The sequence below is a fragment of the Zalophus californianus genome, chromosome 9 (assembly GCF_009762305.2).
Source record: "Zalophus californianus isolate mZalCal1 chromosome 9, mZalCal1.pri.v2, whole genome shotgun sequence".
NCBI classification, from domain to species: Eukaryota; Metazoa; Chordata; class Mammalia; order Carnivora; family Otariidae; genus Zalophus; species Zalophus californianus.
This window is the reverse complement of record NC_045603.1, coordinates 1,950,392-1,971,467: the sequence shown is the minus strand read 5'-3', so window position 1 is coordinate 1,971,467 and position 21,076 is coordinate 1,950,392. Positions and strand designations below refer to the sequence as shown.

Below are 21,076 nucleotides of genomic sequence, written 5' to 3'. Positions count from 1 at the left end.
CGCTGGGCACCCCGTGGCCTGAGGCTTCCTGCACCGGGTGACCCCATCGCCAAAGGGCTTCCAAGAAGGCGGTGACCTTTGCTGGGACCACCTGTCCAAGCCCGTCTTTCATAGCGGAGGAAGCCAGGGTGGAGGCCCTCAGGGACCCCTGCCCCAAGGCATCAGCCAGGAGGTGGGGCTGCGGCTGAGGGTCCAGGACTGCAGGGTTGGGTCACAGCCCGGAAATCTTCACCGCTCCTGGAGCAGAGTTCTCCAAGGCCAAGGTCCTGAGACAACAGGCAGGGCTGGACCCCAGCTCCACCTCCCAGGGGCAGGGCCCCCGGGTGAGCTGGGGACCCAGGGTCTTGGCTGAAGCCTGGGATGGGGATGAGGTGGATTGGGGGTCTGGCGAGGGTGGTGGCCTGTGGGACTACCGGTGGGAGGTGATGTTGCTGGGAGCTTGGGGTGGCTGGGAGGGGTTCTCAGGCAGAGGGCGGAGGAGATGAGGCCTCCAAGGGGCCTGGGGAAGGCGAGTCCCCGGCAGGAAGTGCTCCCGGCCCCCGCAACCCTGGAGGTGGAGGGGAGAGCGGCCACCAGCCCCTCCGGTGGAGCAGCCCCCCGCGGGGCTCGCTGGCTCCGGGGGCCTACGCAGTTATCGCGGCGCCTCGATCCCGCACACCTCCGGGAGAAGTAATTAAATGTAATAGATGCTGAGGTTTTTGAAATTACATTATTTAGGACGTGCAGCTTACACGCATACACACACATGCTAAGCTGGGGATAATTAATAGATTTATTTAAATCATCCTCTGCCCTCTGTATCATCCGGGAGAGGCGCTTCCCAGGCAGGCCCATGTTGGAACACCTTTGCTTTGTGAAGGGACGCTGGGAGTCCTGGAGGGGCTGGTCACGGGGGCCATGGGGACGGCAGGGGCCTGAACTCCTGGCGGGTGTGATGGGCCGCGGCCCGGACCGGGTGAGGCGGGTGGGTGTGGGTTCCCTCAGAGGCTGCTCCCAGGACCGACCGCCATCGAGGGGCACCTCGGGGACCCGGGAGCGCATGTCCCTCTTCTTCCCACAGCCACGGCCAGGCTCTCCACCTGCTGGCCCTGCTGCCCTCTGCCAGCTGCAGGGGCCTCTTTCTAGGATCTGACTGGAGACCCTCCAGGCTGCGGGTTCTCAGCCCCCGGCTTCCACTGTCGGCCCACCTCCTTTGTGCCTGGACAGTGGCGTCCCTGTTGTTGGGGCTGTCCAGAAGGAGCAGCATGCACCCAGCTCCCTGTGGCCCAGACTCCAGGCACCCGGGCACCCAGCCCCGGGGCACACGGTGCCAACCAGAAGGGTGCAGCCTCAGGGCCTTCTCTGGACCACGCGGCTGGCGAGGAGAGAAGCATCAGGACGTCCTCGCAGAGGACCCGTCCTGGCACCCGGGGGAGGCGCCGGAGTCGGGATCCTGGCCGCAGTTAAAGGGGGGTCTTGGCTGTGAAGTTGATGGTCATCTCTGTTGATGGAGGTTGAGAGCACCTCGGGAGGAATCGGGGTCCCCAGGCTCCAGTTCCGCTTTAAGACTTCAGCAAAACAACCCAAACGTCTTCTACTCTCCCACCCCCAGAGGTTGCTGCAGGGGAGACAGGAGTGTCTGTGAACGCAGTGTTGGTGTGACCCTGGACTCGGGCGGCCATCGCTGTGCCGGCACCACCGTGGCATCCGCGGGGCCCCGAGGAACAGCCCCGAGGCCGTACCTCCAGGTCTTGCACCTGCTGGGGCCAGGGCAGGGCCACAGCCTGCTGACAGCCTCCCTGGTGAGCGCCTTTCCGCTGGGCCCAGCCTGACCCCGCGTGCCCACCTCACCGTGGGGAAGGCCTGGACACGCGTCCTTCCGCTGAGTCCTCACTGTGACCTTGCAGAGTGGCCTTTCCTTCCAGTGGACACTCTGGGGCTGCTCCAAACATGGCCAGCGCCCTTCGCAAGCAGGTCCTGGGGATTGAGGGGCTCCCTCTGGGAGATGCGACAGCCACAGGGCCCAGCAAACGGGCACAGTGAGGGGGTCCAGTGGGGCTCAGAGGGGCTGTCACCCTCCCGCATCGAAGCCCCCTGTGGGGCTCCTGCTACAGCAGACTCCCCAGGTTCTGCCCACACCCGAGTCGCGGTGCTCACTCCCCTTGGGGCCACCGCCTGCCTTTTGGGTAAGCGGGTGTGGGAGACTCGGCAGCCCGCAGGGCGTCAGGCGCTCATCGGCGGAGGGATGGAGGGACGAGGGAGGGCAGTCTGCGCGTCCATCCCCCTCCCCGTTTCCCCCAGTTTCTGCACATCAAGGATCAGCACAAGCTCCCGGGGCCAGCCGGGTGTCAGGAACTCCCGGGTGGGTAGAGAGCCGGGCTGTGCCGTTCATTCTCATTCAGGGCCAGGCCCCCACCATCCCGAAGTAGTCATTACCGTGTGCTCACTCGCTGCATTATAATGAGAGCTTATGTTCAATTTGCTGGGAGCCGGCAAATCGGCCTCTGCTTTTCCGCGGCACACACTCATTTGCTACTTGCCCGAGGTGTTTCTTAAAGTCTCGCGTTTTACACACAGACAAATTAAATCTTGGTTTGAATGTGTCCCTCTCTGGAGCTGACATAATGTGTTTTAATAGTCGTCACACCTCTCCGTGTCTCTAGCCCATCATCATCTGCATTTTCTAGTTGCAGATTACTTACAGGGACGTTTCCCCAAGGCCAGTAATGAACTTATTAAATGGAGTCGGGCCCGGCCGGGACCTCGCCGCTCTTTGTCCTGCCGCCAGAGGCGCTTTGCGGGCGGCCACGAGGAGCGGCTCTGGTTCGGGGAGAAGTCCTTGTTTGTTCCTGCATTTGTTTATTCCTCCGGCCAACCGGGAGGTGTGTCCCAAGCGGTGAGGGCGGCAGGAGAGCCAGGCCCCACTGGGCGCGTGGAGCAGGTGGTGGGAAGGGAGGCGCGGGGCGTGCAGGGGGAGGGTCGAGAAGGACACATGGATGGATGTGGGCCAGACAGATGGGGGCGACGCGAGTCACCTCTGGATGTCCTCTCCAGCCCGTGGGCTCCCAGACACGGCATGGGACATTTACTGTGGTGGGCACCGTGGCCTGGGTCCTGTGCCTGGACGATGATGTGTTGAAATGCTCACCCCCAAAGTGTATGTAGGTGAGGCCCCCAGGAGGCGGTTGGGCAGGAAGCAGGGTCCCCGTGGTGGGATTCGTGCCCTTCCAAGAAAACAGGAGAGCGGTGGTCGCCGTGTCTCTGGAGACCCCGTCTACACCCGGGAGGAGGCCTGGCACTGGACCTGGACCCACTAACCCCTCGAACCCGGCCTTGCAGCCTCCGGAACTGTGGGGAACTGAGTGTGCTGCTGGAGCCTCCGTGGCCGTGGTGTTTGTCCCACGGCCCGCACAGATGAGGGCAGCGGGCGCTCACGATCCTGCAGCCGTGGACCTTCAGTGTGGCCGAGGGCTTCAAGGGATGCAGGCCACAACTGGGGGGCCTTGACAGCGGCCCTCCTGAGGCAGAGACCCGGCCTGGGGATGACCCAACACACCCGACCCCCTGTGACCCTTCCCCAGCCAACCCCGCTGTCCCTGCTGCCTGCCCCGTCGGCGTAACCGAAGCCTGCCCTGAGCAGCGGCGTGGCACACGCATGGCAGCAATTACAGACAGTGCCTCGCCCACCCGTGTCATCAGAGAGCCACCTGGGTGACCTGGGCTGGCCGCAACCAGCCTCGTGAGGTCCCGTGGCTCGTAGCCCCTCCACGCCCCAGGGTTCGGCCGGGGTGTCTGGGGGGCTTGGGGCCTGGCCTGGCACGCCCACCGCTGCACACATGTCCTTCCTGTTTCAAGGGCAGAGACGCAGAGCCTGTGATGCGTCGGACCCACGGGGGTTTCCCACCGTGGCGTCTCCTGGGGGCGTGGTAGAGGTACCCGAGCCCCTGGCTGCTCCAGGACAGTGCGGGGTCCCTGGGGAGGCGCGGGGGCTGCACTGCTCAGCACCCAGGAGGCAGCGGCTGTTTCCCAGCCAGGTCAGTGGAGGAAACTGCCTGCAGACTCTGGGTGCCTCACGGCTCCTGCAGGCCCTCCCGGGGTGGGCACTGGACAGCGCAGAGAACATGCGGCCTCCTCTGGCCTCGTCACCCCGCACTCACCTGCTAGTCACCCCTGCAACGACCTGCCGCTTCTGCAGTGCCCAGATGATGGACGTTTGTTATTACTGAGGTGACACTCGCAGCTAAGGACCAGCATCTCTGATGGAAAGTTCCAGATGCAGCAGGTGGTAATACGCCGTACTCACAGATGGTGACCCACGCGTTTCTTAAAATCATATAGCTGTTTTCTGACGTTCTGACACGGGCTTCAGCCTTATGTGGAACAAAGTGTTCTTCGTTCCCGGTGTCCCTGCTCAGGGTCAGGCCCCAGGCCTCCAACACTCCGGAAAAGGTGGCAAGTGACCAGAGTCGTTTCTGATGCGGGGCCTGGGTGGGGAGCCGTGGGTTGGGCTTCGGGGAACAGCCTCGGGGCTCCCGCCCTGGCATGGGTTCTGGGGCTCTGTGCCTCGGTTTCCTTGTCATAGGGATTAGGGCTGTGGTGTGTCCCTGGCTGGGAGGTGTGGGATGTCCACTCTCACTACCAGTGCTGTCACTCTCCCCGGCCCCTTTCTAGAAAGTGGGGTGGTGGGGTACATGGAGGCTCCCGCCCAGCAGTGGGGTGGTTTGTGACTCAGAGGGGCCAGCCGTGTCCAGCAGAAAGCCATGGCTGCCCCTGCCCAGGGCCAGAGCCCATCTGGGGGCAGGGGGCATGGCCTGGACCCGGCCCCGGACCCCAAGGGCCAAGTGAGGGGAAGGCCTGTGTGAGCCTCGTTAGCTAGTGGGGGGCCAGTGGGGCCGAGAAGTCGAGGGCAGAGAGCCCAGCAGTGATGCCCGATGGCTTCCTGACTGTGTCCTTGCTCCTAGTGCCTTGTCCTGGCTCGGCCCCCGCCAGGACCACGTCCCGCTCCGTACCTAGATGCTCTGTCCTTCCTGCCCTTGACCGTACCGTGGGGGCAACACAGGATGCACCCCACCCCCATGCTGTTCTCTTTCACAAGGTGCATCATCCAGGGCCGTGGCTTAGGCCGGCATCCCCGGAGCAGCCCCGAGACAAGGACCTGTGGGCAGGCGGTGCACCAAGGAGGCCCAAGGGAATAGCTGTGAGGACATGAGGCAGGAGGAGGGTGGCCACCAAGTCACCACGCTGGGCAGCTGCCCTCCCCCCACCCAGGGACAAAGGAAGGCCACTCGGAGGAGAACAAGCAGAGGCTTGGTGGCCGGCGGGGGGAGGGGAGTGGTGCACGGGGAGAATGGAGGCAGGGTTCCAGTGCCCACCGTGCTGCCTCGGGGGACGCCGGGGTGGCTGAGCAGCGCAGGGGCTTTCCCATCACTGGCAGGGACGTGTCTGGCTCTCTCGTCGGTCCTGAGTTGGGGGTGGGGGCAACACTGGGGATGCTGCTGGCCTCTGACCAAGCCCTGAGCAGTCGGGCTGCTGGGCTTCCCCGTGGCTGGTGCAGAGCTGAAGGTCAGAGTCCCACTGCCACGGGCAGCCTGACCACCGTCTATTGTCTGTTTGTGCAGTCAGCTCCTCAGCCCCCTGAGGACTCGGGGAGGTCCCAACCACGGGCCACGGTGAGGGGGGTGGCACGTGTCACCGAGCTTCTCTGGAGCAGGCTGGAGCCATGCAGGGCGTGGGCATCCCCAGACTCGGACCTCCCTCTCCAGTGGCTGCAGAAAGCCTGCAGGCCAGCCATTTGGAGGCCAGCCTCGGAAGTCACGTCTGGAGGGAAGGTCATGGTCCAGGAGGGAATGTCCTGGGGCCGGTTCACGCCCATAATAGCTGTCGTCAGCTGCAGCCAGGTCAGCACTGCAGCCCAGGGCCATGTCCCCGCCCCCCCCCGGCCCCAACCCCCAGCTGCAGTGAATCCTCTGGGCGACTATGGAGAGGGGAAACTGAGTCTCAGAGAGCTTCGAGCTCATATCCATAGCTATGAAGGGAGTTAGGGGCAGGGATTGGAAACTCGGGAGACAAACCCTCTCTTCCCTCTGCCACGCTGCCTTCCCAGGGGCTGCCATGGGATGGAGAGTGGGGTGGGAGCCTGGGGTGGCAGGGTGGGCATGGAGCAGGAACCAGATCTGGCAGCTGGAGCTTCTCCGGAGGCCACAGCCTTGGCCAGGGGCAGGTGGGAGGGGACCTGAGCCCCAGCAAGGGCGCCAGGCTCAGGCATGGGGTGGGTGCCGGGAACCCGCTGTCATGGCCAAGTGCCGGGCAGGGGCCTGGGCTCACGGAATGCACAGCTGGGGGGCACTCCTTGGATGCTGGCTGCAGGGGACCAGCAGTGGCTCCCCAAGGCTGCATAGAGCAGTGGGGACGCAGATGTCCCCAGATCCAGCTCTCAGCTGTATGGGCAGAGGAGGTTCCTAACCCAACAGGGGCGTGGGGAAATTCCCATTCCAGCATTAAAGGCTTGTGGTTCTCCATCCAACAGCATTTAAAGAAATGTTCTGAAGACCAGAGCTCCGGATCTTTCACCATCTCCAGCACTGCTCAGCGCGACCTGACTTGCAGTGCCTGCTTTGAGCAGAAGCTAGGATTCTTCTTCCTCGGATGGAGGCCTTTCTGTGCCTTGTTGTTCTTGGGTCTTCCCTTCTGGAAGCCCTCCGGCCACGTTAGACCCCTGTCTTGCCACCCACCCCCAGCCCCGTGCTCAGCTCTCAGCAACCCATGTTGGCCCGGATCACAGCAGGTGCCGGCCTAGGGGGGTGGGGGGTCCCAGAAGCAGCGTCCACCCCCTCCAGGTGGTGGGCTCCGGGGAGGGGGTCTGCGTCCTCCTTCCTCCTGAGTCTCCTGAGTGCTCTGCAGGCCCTCGAGGCCCACAGGAGGCAGCACGGGTGCACATCTGTTTCAGAGGATCGGGGCCACTGCTTTCCAAAGACAGTGCCCACTCTGAGCGAATGGGATGTAAGCTCCTCTGAAGTGTGAGTTGATGTGTGTGGAGACAAGATAAGAATTTGCAAAAGGGAGCATGGTGACCGTGTCCAGAGCCGTCAGATGCTTCTGGATTGGTCGGTGGGACTGGCAGAGGTGCCCTGGGAGGCCAGCCTGGGGGGCACAGCTGCTCCTCCCTGATGTGCTCAGCCCCCTCCCCCTCCTCTTCCTCCTTGGCACTGGCACGGGGAGGTCCTCGGTGCACGGCACTGAGACCCAGCCCCGCTGGCTCGGAGCCCCAGGCCGCGGGGGCACAGGAACCGGATGTGGTGGTGCACGATGTGGCCCAGCAGGATGAGGGTTTAGCCGGGGATTCCTGGCTGAGCCTCTGGCAGGACGGTGGGCGTGGGAACCGGCAGAGGTGGATGTGACGTGAGGGGTCCGAGTGCCCCAGGGCAGGGACACAAGGCTGGCGAGGGGTGAGGGCCGGTCACGGGCGGCCGTGAGTGCCGGGGGGGAGGAGGATCGGTCCCCGCTGGTGGCCGACGAGAAGTCTGGCCTGGGCGTTCTGGGAGTGCAGAAGGGGGCCACAAAGAGGTGACAGTAAAAGGGTAAAAACTGCAGGCCAGCAGGAGGTGTGCTCACCGTGTGGCCGAGGCCTTGGGGCCCACTGGGCTCTGCTGTCCCGCAGCGCAGCCGATGGGCAGGACGCCTGGACACGCCCTCCCAGCCCCCAGCCCCGAGGCTCGCTCTGCCCTGAGCCCGCCCTCAGCCAGTGGCCGTTCTCTTTCATGTTCTCTCGGTGTCTGCCCCCCGCAGGTTCCGCTCCTTTCCTTCCTTCTGCTCTGGAGAAAGGACCTGGAACTCACTCCCCCTGACTGAGGCTCCAGGACTGAGCAAGCCCTGCCGGGGAATTTGCCCCGTATGAAGAACCAACGCTTGAGCTCAGACAGAGATGCCATTTCAGGGTGACTCCAGACGAGGGCGGGTGGGGGTGTCCCCGAAACAGTGTGCCCCGGAGATCTCCCTGGAGGAAGACCCGGCGTGTCCTCTGCACGCACAAGGGAGAGGATCGGTTGGCTGGGGGCCAGCTCCGTGCAGTGCGCTCTACCCGACAGCTCCAATCCTTGCCCTGAGCGTAAACGAGGGATGGGGGGAGGGGGCTGCAGAGAGATTAACAGCCGGCCAGAGGTTCCAGGGTTCCAGGGCCGGCGGCTCGGGGTGGGGCCTCCCGCCAGAGTCCTTGCCCTTCCCTTTAGCCCGCGCCAGCGCTCGCTGCCCGCCAGCTCCTCCCGCGTCCCCCATCACCCTCTCCCACCTCCTGCCTGGGGTGAGGGGCCGGCGAGGGGCCATCCTCCCGCTCTGGGGGCATCCGAGCCCAGGGTGGGGTCCATCCCGCCTGCCCCCGCAGCGGGTCGTGGGCACTCACACCCACAGCTGTGCCCCTCAGCCGCTCCGTGCTCTCCATGAAACAGGCCAGTTTGGGGAGGATTCAACGTGCTCAGTTCTGGGACGTGGTCATAGCAGTGGTCCCGAGGCACTGATGGGCGTGTGGCCGAACTCAGTGGGCACACAGAGCTCTGCTTCAGAGGAGCGTGGGGGGGGGTGTGGCCGCCCAGTTCGTGGTACCTGCAGGGCTGGCCCAGCCCTCAAGGCTGCAGGTGGGGGGGCCAGCAGCTGCCCGGGTGGGAGGGGCTTGAGGCCAGGCGTCCCCCTCCCCAGGGTACACTCCAGCCTGGCCAGGGCAGGGCCACCAGAGCGGTTTTGGGTTTGAAGAATCCCTCTGCCTCCTGGTCAGCGGCCACACCCTGTCCACGGGGTCGGGTGAGGCAGCATTCCAACTGGGTATTTAATGCAAGATTTCAGCCCCAGGTCTTCAGAAATAGCGGATTTAGAGTGAGTTTCTTCTCCTTTCAGTACCAAAAATAATAACAACAAATACTGGCTTCCTGAAGTCCAGCCCAGCTGGGAAGACTTTCCAGATGGTGAAACAGAATTTAAAATAAAAAAGCTGGACCCCTTCCCTTCTCCCCCCCGCCCAGGAAGCCCACGTTGTGCAGCCAGCCTGGAGGCGGAGGGCCTGGCACGCACGTCTGCAGTGCGTGTGCTAATGAAGCAGGGGTTCTGCGCGAGGATTTGTTTCACTGATGTTGACAAACCTGTCTCTGAAACTTGAGGCTTTAAGAAAGAGCATCGTCCCCTGGGAGTACATGTCTTTCCTGTGGAATGCTCTGAAGTGTGGATTTCCAGAGGTGGGCCGTGCGCGCGCACACACATGCCCCCTTCACAGCCCCATGTGCACAGACCATACCTGCTCAGACACAAAACACACAGGCACACGTACAAAGCATGTGCGCACACACGGATACATACGCACACATACCTGCACATGTTCACGCAGCACACATCCACAAACGTGATACAAACATGGGCACACACTCACATGTGTGTAAGCACACACACACACCTGCACACAAGTGGAGGGGCCAGCACTGTCCATTATGACAGTTTGTGTTTCTAGGGTGGCTCCTGTGTGCCTGTCCTCACTTTTTCCTGACGGTGGGGTCACATGTGTCACATGTCCCCCTCGGTCACCAGTGACGTGTGTGCCCAGTCACACGTGTCACTGATGTGCCTGTGGCACGCGCCATCCCACAGCCATCTCTGCACCCATCCCCTGTGTGTACTGCTGTGCAGGGCGCACCTGTCCCTGGCGGACCTCCACATGTGCTCCCTGCGCCCACAAGCTGGACGAGCATGCTGCTTACAGATGCCGAGCAACGGTGATTCGTGGGCTCACGTGGTACCTGCCAGACTCCTCTCGCCGCGTCTGCTGGGCGTGTGGGAGCCGGCCATGGGGTTCCTGCCGTGGGGTTCCTGCCACGGGGAGTCTGCCGTGGGGCTCCTTCCAGGTGCTCATGGGCCACTCTGGGCCTGTTTCCTCTCTCTGCACCCAGACCTTCACTCGCAACTCCAGACTCTTGGCACCTGCTGTCCACTCCCAACTCCCCTTACCTCCTAGACGGCCCAAACTTGGCTTGTTGGAAGCCAAACACCCATCCGCACTCCTGACGCCAACAGCAGGCTTCTGGCTCATCTCCACCCCACCTCCCACACCCAGGCCTCCCGCAGATCTTGCTGGAACAGGCCGTAGATCATTGCCCAGGTCTGCCCACTCCACTACCTCCCACTGCTCTGGGTTCCGGACGGCCTACACGGCCTCCCTGCTTCCTCGATTGAGCCCCAGAGGTCTGTTCTCTTTCGGACACCCGCTGTGGGTCCATTCACAGCCAGACATGCAGGTCTCGCCCATGGCGTTCAGCTGTGGGCCGAGAGCGCCTGCCCCGAGTGTCTCATCTCTGTGAGCCTTGTTGTGGCCCAACCAATGAGGTGGAGCCCGGCATTCCAGGACAGTGGCCCATCCTCTCTGCCTGTCCCCACCCTTGCTAACCCACCCATTCGCTCCCCTCGCCTCTCGAATATGCTCTGCATGAATACAGGTGATCCTGTGATTTGGACGTCACTGTTTGGTCTGGGAGTTTGGTCTGGGACTTTCTCTTTTGTGGCCTCTGGGATGGCTTGTCTCTCCTTGGATGGAGCCTCCCAAGGACACTGGGAGTATGGTTGTAATCAAGGCATCACGGTGTCCTCAGCAGACAAGCCTCGTTCCTCTGTTCTGGCCGGTGTACCTGAGGCTTCCATGGAAACTCTGCTCCGTGCTTCCTGGGCTCAGGCCCTACCTCTTTGTTGCATTCACTATTCCTGTTGAAGTGGGGGCTGGGTCTCACAAAGTGACATGCAAATGCATGCCCATCCATGCAGGAGTGGTGGGGTCGCTTCCAGCAGAGTCTCCACGAGCCCTTGCTCTGACTCTGGAGGGGGGCACACTGCTCAGGGGGCTTGGGGGTCTCCTCCAGGTGTTCCCAAGGACACTGCCCTCCTGCCCCCTCCCCATCCTTGACCATTCTACCCTCTCCCTTGCTCTGGACCTTCCGGGGGCGTCTATAGATCCTCAAGGCTATGCTGGGTTTGCCCCAATGTCCTGATCCCCAGCTCCACTGCCCCCTGGCTTCCTGTGCCCAGGGCCTCCCGAGGCTGTGGCCTTCTAGGTCGGCATGCTGGCCTGAACACTGCTCCTCTCCTCAAATCCTGGACTCACGCTGTCTGCTCCGTAAGCCTGCTGGATAGCTCCTTATCTCCTGCATTTGCCCCTCTCTTCCTCCCTCCGAGGATGCCACCTAGACTCTCCTCCACTTAGATGACTTCTCCCCATTAACCAAGGCCAAAGCCCTGCCCCGTCTACTTTCGTGCCTTTGGTTATTAGAAAGTGTGTGCGTTTACACCATTTTACCAAATGCCTGCAGATGGATATGTGCACACACCTACCCATGGACATATATACCATTATCTCACTCTCTTCGACTCGTGCAAACTGTTCCATTACATGGATAGAACACACTTCCCATTATCTTTGGGATACTAGGTTTTCTCAAATCACAGAACATGGCATGACCTGAAAGTTAAAAAATTTAAGTTAACAAATGAAGGTTCAAAATGAAAAGCAAGATTCCACCTCCCTGACCTTTTCCCCAGGAACAAAACTGCTAATAGTGTATGCTTTCCCTGTTCTGGCCCTTCCACTATAATTTTTACTTACTTCTTTTTCCCTGACTTTCTGATTTTAGGTGCATACTGACATGTTGTGACTCGCCACCGTGGCCGGCACCTGCCCCCTGCGTTCCGAGCAGGGAAGAAGGCACAGAGCCCACTCTCTGCTTTAACTTTCCCCCTAACTTTTACCACATAATTAAAAAGAAACAAGATTTAAGAATTTCTTTTTATTTCTCTACTATAAATAATTTTCTGAGCTTTATCTACATCTTGATTTTAAAACTTGAAAATGAAAATATGGCGATTACAGTACTGCTCCACAGATTTCATGCAGAGATCAGATTTGTGGCTAACTCTGTGGAGAAAGAGTTTATTGTAAAGGTTTTTACCAGTAGAAGGAGGTTCTTCCAAGTGTGAGGGCCGGGTGTATCTTGTATGCACATTCTTTACAGTTTATTGTACTTCTGAAGAGTCAGAGAGGCTTCCTTTTCTTTGATCCCGTATTCCCACATCCCATTTCTGGATTCCTTTGCCTGCTAGAGTGTCTTCCTGGACCAGGTTTTATTTAGGGGTCTGTCACTGAGAAATGAACTTCCAAATGCCCTCCATTGGTTTGCTGTGTGGACAGTTTAGCTGGGTATCAAACTCCAGGTGCTGTATCTTTTCCCGTCCGAGCTTAAAGACCCTTGCTCCCATAGTTCCCAGAAGCCAGTGTGGCTAACGAAAAGTCATTGTTGTCGGTGTTCTTTTTATTCTGCCCGATTTTGAGGGTTTCTTGCATTTCTTGGGTCTGGGCCTGTCTGTTGGATCTGTTCTGACTATGGGGGCCCCTACTATCTGAATATGTGTGTTCATTTATTTGACTATTTCTCCTCTCTGTTGTCTTTATTTTTCTCCTTTAGAATGTCTAGTGAATGAAAGGTTGGCACCCAGGATGTACCCCATGTGTGCCGTGTGTTGACTTGTACCTACCTTCTCATGGCTCTTTCTCCTTGCGCTCTGTTCTGGGACACGGCATTGTCGTATTTTCTGCACCCTGGTTTTCAGGAATGCCCCAGAGCTTAAAGTGGGTTAGCACATTCATTTTCAGACTTCCTTCTTGCTCTCAGTTTCCTTTCCTTCATAGTAGCCTGAATGAGGCTATTTAGAATGATTATTATGATTTCCCTTTTCCCTGAATCATTTCTGATCTCTGCCACCTCATTGTCAGATGTGGAGAATCAGTGTCCTGAGCCTTCCCTTCTGTTCATGCCACTGCCTTTCTGCAGCTATCTGGTGGTCCTGCCTGCCTGCCTGGTCCTTTCTGTCTAGAAATAAAGGCTGAGTTGTGTGCTATGACTGGTCAGTGTCGGACCACCTTTGTCTTGTGGAGCCTGGCAGGCTTCTAGCTTGTCTGGGAGATTCTGGGGTGCAGGGTGTTTCCCAGTCCTGTTTGTGCAATCTGGGGACACCACTAGGACCCTTCTCAGAATAACATAGAAATACATAAGAATACCAAGAAAACCAATTATATCGAAACAAGTTTTATCAAATGTTGGAAAGTGGATTTTGATATAGTAATATGTTTGCTTTATTAAAACGTTAACGTAAAAAGGTCTGGCAGTGGGACAACTGTAATTTGAAGTCAGGGTGAACATAAATGCTATTTTGCTCTATTTGCAACAGCTGTAATATGATATGAAGATCCCTATGATTTCTGTTAGTGGCAGAATGACAGTTATACCTAAACCATTGTGTTTCCTGCCTACATGCCCAATGGAAGGTAATGCCAATTGTAAGTTAGAGACTTCAACAAAATGCACACTTTCTCCATCCAGGGTCCTATACCTCTGGCACTCTGGGGACCCTCCCCAGGTGGAGACCACCTCTCTCTTTGGACAGCATTCCCCTCTCACAGGCCTGAGCTAAATTTGTCTGACACCAGCTGTGTGTGATGAGGGAGTGGGCGACAAACCAACCCTGCACTTTGAAATACAACCCTTTCCAGTGAGTGTCCCCTTGGTGAGCCCATGCCTGTGCCCCTCGGATGCACTGCTTCCTCTTTTGGCAACACGGGGGCTGGTGGGGGAGGACCTGGGCATCCTTCTGGCAGCTCCAGCTGCAGCCCCTTTCCTGCAGCCACTGGTCCCAAAATTCCTCACCCTCTCTGGCCTACAGATTGTCTGTGCTCTTTATTCCCAACAGTGTTACAGTTTTATCATTTCTGAAAATGTCTTTCCGGTCAGAACTGGATATCTCCTTCCAAGGTCTGCATTGGTACTCACACCACCCTTCTGAACAGACTTCCCAGTGGCACTGCAGGTCTCCGTGATGTGCACTGTTAACTGACTCTTGTGGGCGCCGGCCACAGTCCCCCAATTTCCCCCTTACCTCCTCTAAGGGTACAAGCAATGCCACACACATTCACTGGTAGAAGTTCTCAGTGCCCAGAGGAGGAGGATGCTCTGGTCCCCACAGCAGGACACATAGGTCCTGCCATTCTTCCTGTTGAAAATAATTGCCCACGTGCTTCTCTTTATGAACTTTCTTTAATTCTCTTTACAGAAGGATCCCCCAAATGGTTAGTTTTTAAAGTTCTCCTGGTGAATTTAAAATATTTTTGAACTTTCAAAATTTCAAATAATACGTACCTAATTGGGAACACAGGCGATGTGAGAGATGGGCTCTGTTTCCTGACTGAGGTCCCTTTGGGGTCTCGGGTGTGTGTGTGAAATAAGCACCTTGGTGACCCTCACGCCTTCTGAAGTGGACAGCTCTGCTCCACATGAGGAATGAAGGCAATGACCTTGGTGGAGGTCAGGCTGTGCACACTAGGCAGGGCGGTTCCCCGGGTGATTGCTACAGGTAGGGCATCACTGGAGAGTGTCTCAGGGGTGAAGGCAGAGGACCAGGATGGAGATGAGGCTCTGAGAAGGGGCTGCAGAACATCACTCCTCTCTGAGGTCCCGAGTCCCTGGCTGGGATGAGACCAGAGCCACTTCTCCCCAGGGGAGGGTTTGGACTGGCGTTCTTTCTCCAACGCCTTCCCAGGAGGGTGGGGGCCTTGGGGAGTGATGCCCCCACAGGTATAGGACTGACTGTCAGGTGGCCTCTCCGATCAGGGGCTGGCAGTGGAAACGTGGGAAGCAGACAGTAGCAAGTCTGGCGCTCCTCCTGGCCTGCTCTTTATTGTGGATCAGCATCCATGTCCATCATCATCCTTGCCTCTGTGGATTCTAGGTTCCCCACATGTACACTCAGAAGCTAGACCTAGCTGACCTCTAAGAGCCCTTTTCAGGTCTGGCCTCTTTCCTTTCCTGGTACACAGATGTCTGGGCAGGAAGGAAACAGCCTTCATGTGAGCCTTGCACTGTGTCTCCAGGCCTACCTTATCCTCACAAGGACACTCTGGCCCCGGGGGGTCCTTGCCCCCCCACCCACCTGGAACAGGGCAAGAGGCTCCTGGTCCAGGGCACCGGACCCACATCCAAAGCTCTTTGCTGGGCATTTGAATTCAATTCAGGCAAAACTGCCTGCAGGCCTACCCTACCGGCCTCTTGGAGCCACTCTGCACGGGACACAGATGCGCCTGGTCCAGGGCACCGGGAAGGTGAGGAAAATTGGCCAGAGAGAAATACGCACCCTGCCTAGAGGCGGGACAGAGGCGGGGCAGGAAGGTGCCCACTATTTCATCTAGAGCAGTCCCTGGGTATTTACTGTGCGCCCACACGCTCGGGAGCCTAGCCGCTGGCCTGGAGGATTTCACATACCAGGCCCCGAACGCGGTGTGTGTGCTTCCGGGCAGAGGTGCCGTCTTTCAGAACCCATCGTGGGTCAGCCCGGGGCAGCAGTGAGGCCTCGGCCGTGTCCTCCCCACCCCACCCCACCCCCGCCGGCCGCGGGGTGCAAGGGGGCTGGGCGCGCTGGAGGCCGCCCGCCCCGCTGGGGCAACCGCCGCGGAGGCTCTGCAGTGAGGCCCCTGCGCACCTAGGTGGAGCCCGACCCGCGGTTTTCGGCTGGACAGGCCCCGCCTGACCCGCCGGCGCGCCAGGCGGGGGCGCTGCAGGGCGGCGGGGGGTCCCCCGGGTCCCCTGCGCGGCCCAGTGCGCATCGGCGGCTCCGCGGATCGGGCGGAGCGCAGACGGCGGCAGGCGCGGGCCGGAGTCCGAGCGCCGCGCGGGCCGCCTCCCCAAAAGGGGCCGAGCCGTGCGAACGAGCGGGCGCGCGCCGCCGGGCCGGAGCAGCGGCTTCCCGCGGGCGGCGAGGCGCGCAGCGTCGCCGGCCCCACCTGTCGGCGCGGCCGCCGCCGCCACCGGCACCACCGCCGGCCCCGCTACCGGCCCTTCTCCCGGCCCCGGCCCCGGCAGCGCCGGCCAGCGCGGGCGGCCCGCGGAAGCGCCAGCCCGGGCCTCGTCCGACCTCAGCGGCTGAGGCGCGGGCTCCGGGGAGCGCGGAGGCCGGCCCCGTCCGGGGGCGACTAGCCCGCCAGCCCCGGGCCGCGCAAGTTGGATCTCGGCGGGCTCGGCCGGGCCCCGGCGGCGGCGATGGTGCGGCAGCCCCGCGCCCTGCGCGCAGCTCCGGCCCCGAGCCCGGCTCTCCGCGGCGGCGGCGGCGGCGGCGGCGCGGCCCCCTGAGCCCCGGCCGGAGCGAGCGCTGCGCGGCGGCGGAGGAGGAGAAGGAGGAGGCGGCGGAGGAGGAGGGGAGGAAGGCGACGCCGAGCAGCGGCGGAGGGGCCGGGACGCGCAGGACACCCCCCCCCCCCCCGCGCCGCCGGCCGTTGCGCAATCCGCGGCCCGCCGTCCGGGCCCTGCGGGCGGCGCGGCTCCGGGGGCGGCGGCGGGGCTGATTCATGGGGCCGCGGCGGCCGCCCCCCCGCGCCCGGGCCCCCGGCGCCCCGCAGCCCGCGATGGTGGCCGAGTGGCCGGAGCGGCGGCCGCCGCGGCCGGAGACTTTCTGCTAACCTCCCCGCCCCGCCGCCCCTCCCCGGCGCCCCCGGCCCCACCCCTCCCACTGCCCGAAAGACGCGCATCGCCGCCCGGAGTGGCGCCTCCAGTCGCGGCGGCCGCGGCGGTGGCGGCGGATGGGGGGCGCGAGCGGGCGGCCGCGGCGGCTGCACCCGGCGGGGCGCTGATGCGGCGCCTGGACCTTCGCTGCGCGACTTCGGGGGCGTCGGCCGAGTGGGCACTCCGCGATGCAGCTCCTGAAGGCTCTCTGGGCACTCGCAGGGGCCGCGCTCTGCTGCTTCCTCGTCCTGGTGATCCACGCGCAGTTCCTCAAAGAAGGTAATTGTCCCCTGCGCGGGCCGGTCTCCGGGCGCTGTCCCCGCGGCACGTTCCCCAGCCGCCAGCGCCGCGCTCTGCCAGGCTCGCTGAGCGCCACTGCGGGCCCGGAGCGGCCGCGCGGACCTTCCCGCGCCGGGGCCTTCCGGGCTCATCCGCGGCGCGGGGCGGGCACGGGGACCTCCGTGCCCGCCTCGCGCCGCCCGGGGCCCCAGCCCTCGCTGTGGCTGCCGTGCCGGTCCCCTGTTCCACACGGCCCCGTTGGCAGCAGCGCTCGCCCGCTCTCCGCGGGCCCTCGGTAGATGGCACCCGCGCTCCACGCCGGCGCCGGCGGGCCCTGGCGGGCGCGGGGCTGCAAGACGGGCAAGAGCCAGGGCGAGAGGACTGCGGGCAGCACACCGCTCCCCACCCTCTGGGGCGGAATAGGGGACCTGAGGGCTGGGGGAGCGGGGACTTGGCCGCCAGAGTGCCTGGCCCCTTGCTCCCCGGGAGCATGCTGGAGAGCGCGCGGCTCCTGGATCTGGTTCTTGTGACTTGGTTTCTGCGCGAGTTGGTGGTTGGACCCTAAGCTGGAGGGTTCTTTGGGACACGGGAACCTTTCACCCCGGATCGCCATAGGGTTGGGTGGGCACTCTTGGAAACTTCCTGGCCCAGGAGCAGGGCTGTCCTGGAGCTTGGTCCTGGAACAGCCGTGCTCAGCCTGGCTGGCTCCGGCAGAACAGCAGACCCAGGCACTCCCGTCCCCCAGTTGCACCCACGCCCAGGCTTGTCGGGTGCCCTTGCCCTCACGCACCTTGGCACCAGTGTTGCCTGGCGCTCCCCCTGGCCAGCAGGGAGTGGGAAGCATGGGCCGGAGCTGGTGGGGCTGGGTAATGCCAGCAGATCCTCATTAGCTGCAGGTTCCTACAAAGGAAGGATTTGCAACATTCAGCTGCTTCCCTGCCTAATTAATGAGCTGCTGCTGGCTTCCCAGGGAAGCAGGTAGGTGTGGGAGGCCAGCCCCAGGCTGGATGACCTCCTCCATTGGCCCGGTGTCCATCTCCCTCCCTTGAATTTGGGTCCAGGCCCCCAAGGGAGAGGTGGCTGTCCCGGGGGTTGGCTGCAGGCCTGCCCTGCCCTGCAGGGGCCTGATGGGTCCCCCCCGCCCTGAACTTGGAGGCCAGCTCCCCAGGACACTGGCTACCTGACCTGCTTCAGGAGTGGGTGATTCTGCCTTGGGCTGGTCCTAGAGGGCTGGCGAGTCTCCAGAGGGGTGTTCTCAGCTCTGTCCTCTGCCAGGGGATCCGAGGACCCACCAAGTGGCCAGAGGGTCCCTGGGCAGCTGGGCCTTGTTCAGGGGTTAAATTCACCACCCTTCCCATGGATCTCTCCTTTTGGGGGGATTCATTTTGGAAAGGGAATGCATGTTAAAGTTTCACTGCGTCTCTCCAAGGTCGAAAGTGCCCGTCTGTGTGGGGAGTTTCTGTGACGAAGGGGATCGTCTCTGATTTCGAAGCTGTGATTTAATAAGAGACTAAAGCCAGTAGCTGCTCTGATTGCGTGTGGCTGAATGCTTCCCTCCCGCTCAGCCCCTGGGAGCTGGCCGGTCCTGGTCTCTTCCGGGGACGGTGCCATCCTCCTGAGGCCTCGCGTCTTAAGGACAGTTTCTTCTGGTCAAGAGGCAAGAGCCGCTATTCCTGGGTTCGAAGATGCTGGGTGTGGGGCAGGCCAACATTTAAGCGAACCATCGGGCTCACGGAGTGAAGTGTTTGCGTGGACGGGTTATTGAGAGCCCTTCACAGAAAATCTCGGCATTTACTTTGAAGCAGACACGTACGTGTCGGTGTTCTAGAAGGCGGTGTAGGAATGGGGACGTAGGACGTGGGGCCGTGGAGCAGGTGCGTGCTCAGAAGCCACCGTATCCTTCAGACAGACTGGACGAGTCCGAGTGTTTGCCTGTTCAGACCTCCAGGATTCTTGGAAGTCCTGTTAGTAGGTCTTTAAACGGTGGCACCCGCTGTTCGGGGAGAAGCATCCCTGTCCTGTGACCTGCCCCTTTTGCCCCTCGGCGGTGGGGGGGGGGGGGGCTGCCTCACCTCGCCCGGGAGACACGGGGCTGTTCTAGGCCTGCAAGCTCCAGGCACCTTCCTCCAGTAGCATGCTGGCCAGTGGGAGGGAGGTGGCGAGGCGGGCCGGCAGGCAGCTGGGACTTGTCCGCAGAGGAGTGGGGGAGAGTTGTTTAAATAGCCATTTCCATAAGTCTGGTGTTTCAGGGATGAAGAATGGGGGACACGGGGAGCCGTTTTTCCACACTTCACCTTTTGTGTGGAGATGCAGGTCACCCTGTGGCTGATTGGTCCCCCTCTGGCCAGCCTGCCTCCCACTGTTTGGGAAGATGAATAGGGCTGTGACCGGAGAGGGGACGTGCATTGTAGTTCCCTAATTGCGGCTCCGGCCGGCCCAACCTTTGTAGGAATGGCCTGGTCACCGTGCCCTGCCTGGCTCGGGCAGCCGGAGGACCAAAGAGAGAGCCCCCGGATGCGGCGGTGGTGTGCGTGGGATGCGGGGGCGCACTGGGGCCTGGACGGCACCTGCTCTGCTTGCTCCTCGGGACATCCTGACCCTCCTCTGGGATGCAGGAGGCCGTGTTCTGCTTCTGAATGCTGCGTGCAAATGTGTGTTTGGGGATCTCGGGACCTGGTTTGAAATACAGCTGCTTACTCAGGGGGCCGAGTGCCTCTGTGATGGGGAACCAGGTCCCGGACAGAGGGAAGCCTCTCCTTCATCTCCTTACTTTCGTTTGGTCTCAGAACACGGGGGTGAGGAAACGGCTGGAATTATAAGAGCTTCCCACCTCCCTCTTCAGCAGACTTCCGTAGTTCTCTCTCCCACCTTTCATTCACTTGACAGATTACGGCCCTGTCCGCAGATAAACGGCTTTTGTGTTGATGCTTTGTGTAACAGGAAGAACAGAAATAGTAAAAAGAAGCAGCGAGACGTGAGAGCTGACGGACGGCCGGGCCACTTGGGCGGCAAGGTTTTGGGGTGTTGGGACGTGGAGGAGGCAGGAGCGGGGCCGGATTTGTTTCTGTAATGGGGACGGGAGGTGAAGTCCATCTCCGCAGAGCCTTCGGGTGGCAGGGGAGTGCGTGAGACGGGTGAGCACCGTGTTAGCAGCCTCCCCCATGGTTCCTGCTGAGCGCTCGCCCTGGGAGAGGAGCTCAGGGCCAGGGCCGGTGGCCTCCCTTCCGGGACTCCCTGCCTCAGGCAGCTCCGGGCTCACAGCGGGACTGAGAAAACACGACTCAGCAGTTCACACCCTGAGTGAGCCAGTTACTCTGAAAGGGAAGGGTAACCGTGAGCCCGAGGCTGGGAAGGGGTGTGCTTGACCCCATCCAGTCCCCTTACTGGCCTCCTGTTAAGGGACACAACTCCATGTGCTCAGCACTAATTAGCCTCCAGCATCGACCGTTGCCCTGTTTGTTACCACCATCAGCTAATTTTAAACAACGGACAGGGAATTTAGGACTAACACGGCACCTTTCTGAACCTAGGGTTCCTTCGGAAATATTTGTGGAATCAAAAACAATCCTCCCCATTCTAGCACAGCGCGTGTCCCCGAGGCATGAGCAGGGCGGGGGCTGGCAGGAGGCCCGTGTGCACTGGTGAGAGCTTGGAGGACCCTCTGCGAGGCTCCTGCGCTTAGGGATGCTCTTCCTGGGAGTTCTGGGCCGTGGACTATGCCGGGGCCATCGGGGTGCAGTGGCAGAGGTGCGGGCACAAAGAGGTTGGCGGCCCGGGGCGCTGAGCGCGCTCCCGTGTCCCGCTAACCCTGACCTCACCCGAGGCCTGGCGAGTCCCCCCTGTGCTGCAGACTCCCGAGGGCCCGGCGAGTGCCCGTGGCTGCAGGACGGGGGTTGGAAGGGCATTAAAGAATGCCACTCTTTGATCGTTTACTCTCATTTCTTGGGTGACAAAGAATCTAAGTAAAACACACACTCACCACTCACCTTAACGGGAACCTCAGTCCTGAGTGTCTGACGGCTGGAAGTTCCAAGAAGGTGGGAAAGGAGGTTTCAGACAGGATGCGGCTCAGCACCAGCTTGGGTGGTGGGGGCGGCACCCAGAGGCCCCCACGGATGCCGGCGCACCCCCGGGGTCCTGTGGAGCCTGGGCCGCACACGTGGGCACACGCGGAGCAGGCGAGCGGAGGCTGACTTCTCACAACAGCCTCCGGCCCCGCTCCGTCCTGGGCATGGCGTGGGAGAGCCGAGCCCAGGACC

At 61.3% G+C, this 21,076-nt stretch overlaps 1 protein-coding gene across 2 annotated transcripts in view; it reads left to right on the top strand.

Annotated features, from left to right (window-relative positions):
• The window catches only part of TAFA5 (TAFA chemokine like family member 5), a 200,324-nt gene that overhangs the window by 54,354 nt on the left and 124,894 nt on the right, over window positions 1–21,076 (top strand). Inside the window, exon 1 of one of the 2 annotated variants that reach the window (XM_035729079.1) lies at window positions 16,620–16,817. The exons of the other annotated variant lie outside the window; for it this stretch is intronic. Coding sequence (XP_035584972.1) covers window positions 16,727–16,817 — 91 coding nt within the window. The 5' untranslated portion in view covers window positions 16,620–16,726. Of the gene's footprint in view, window positions 1–16,619; window positions 16,818–21,076 lie in introns of those variants that run through there. 2 annotated transcript variants of the gene reach the window in all.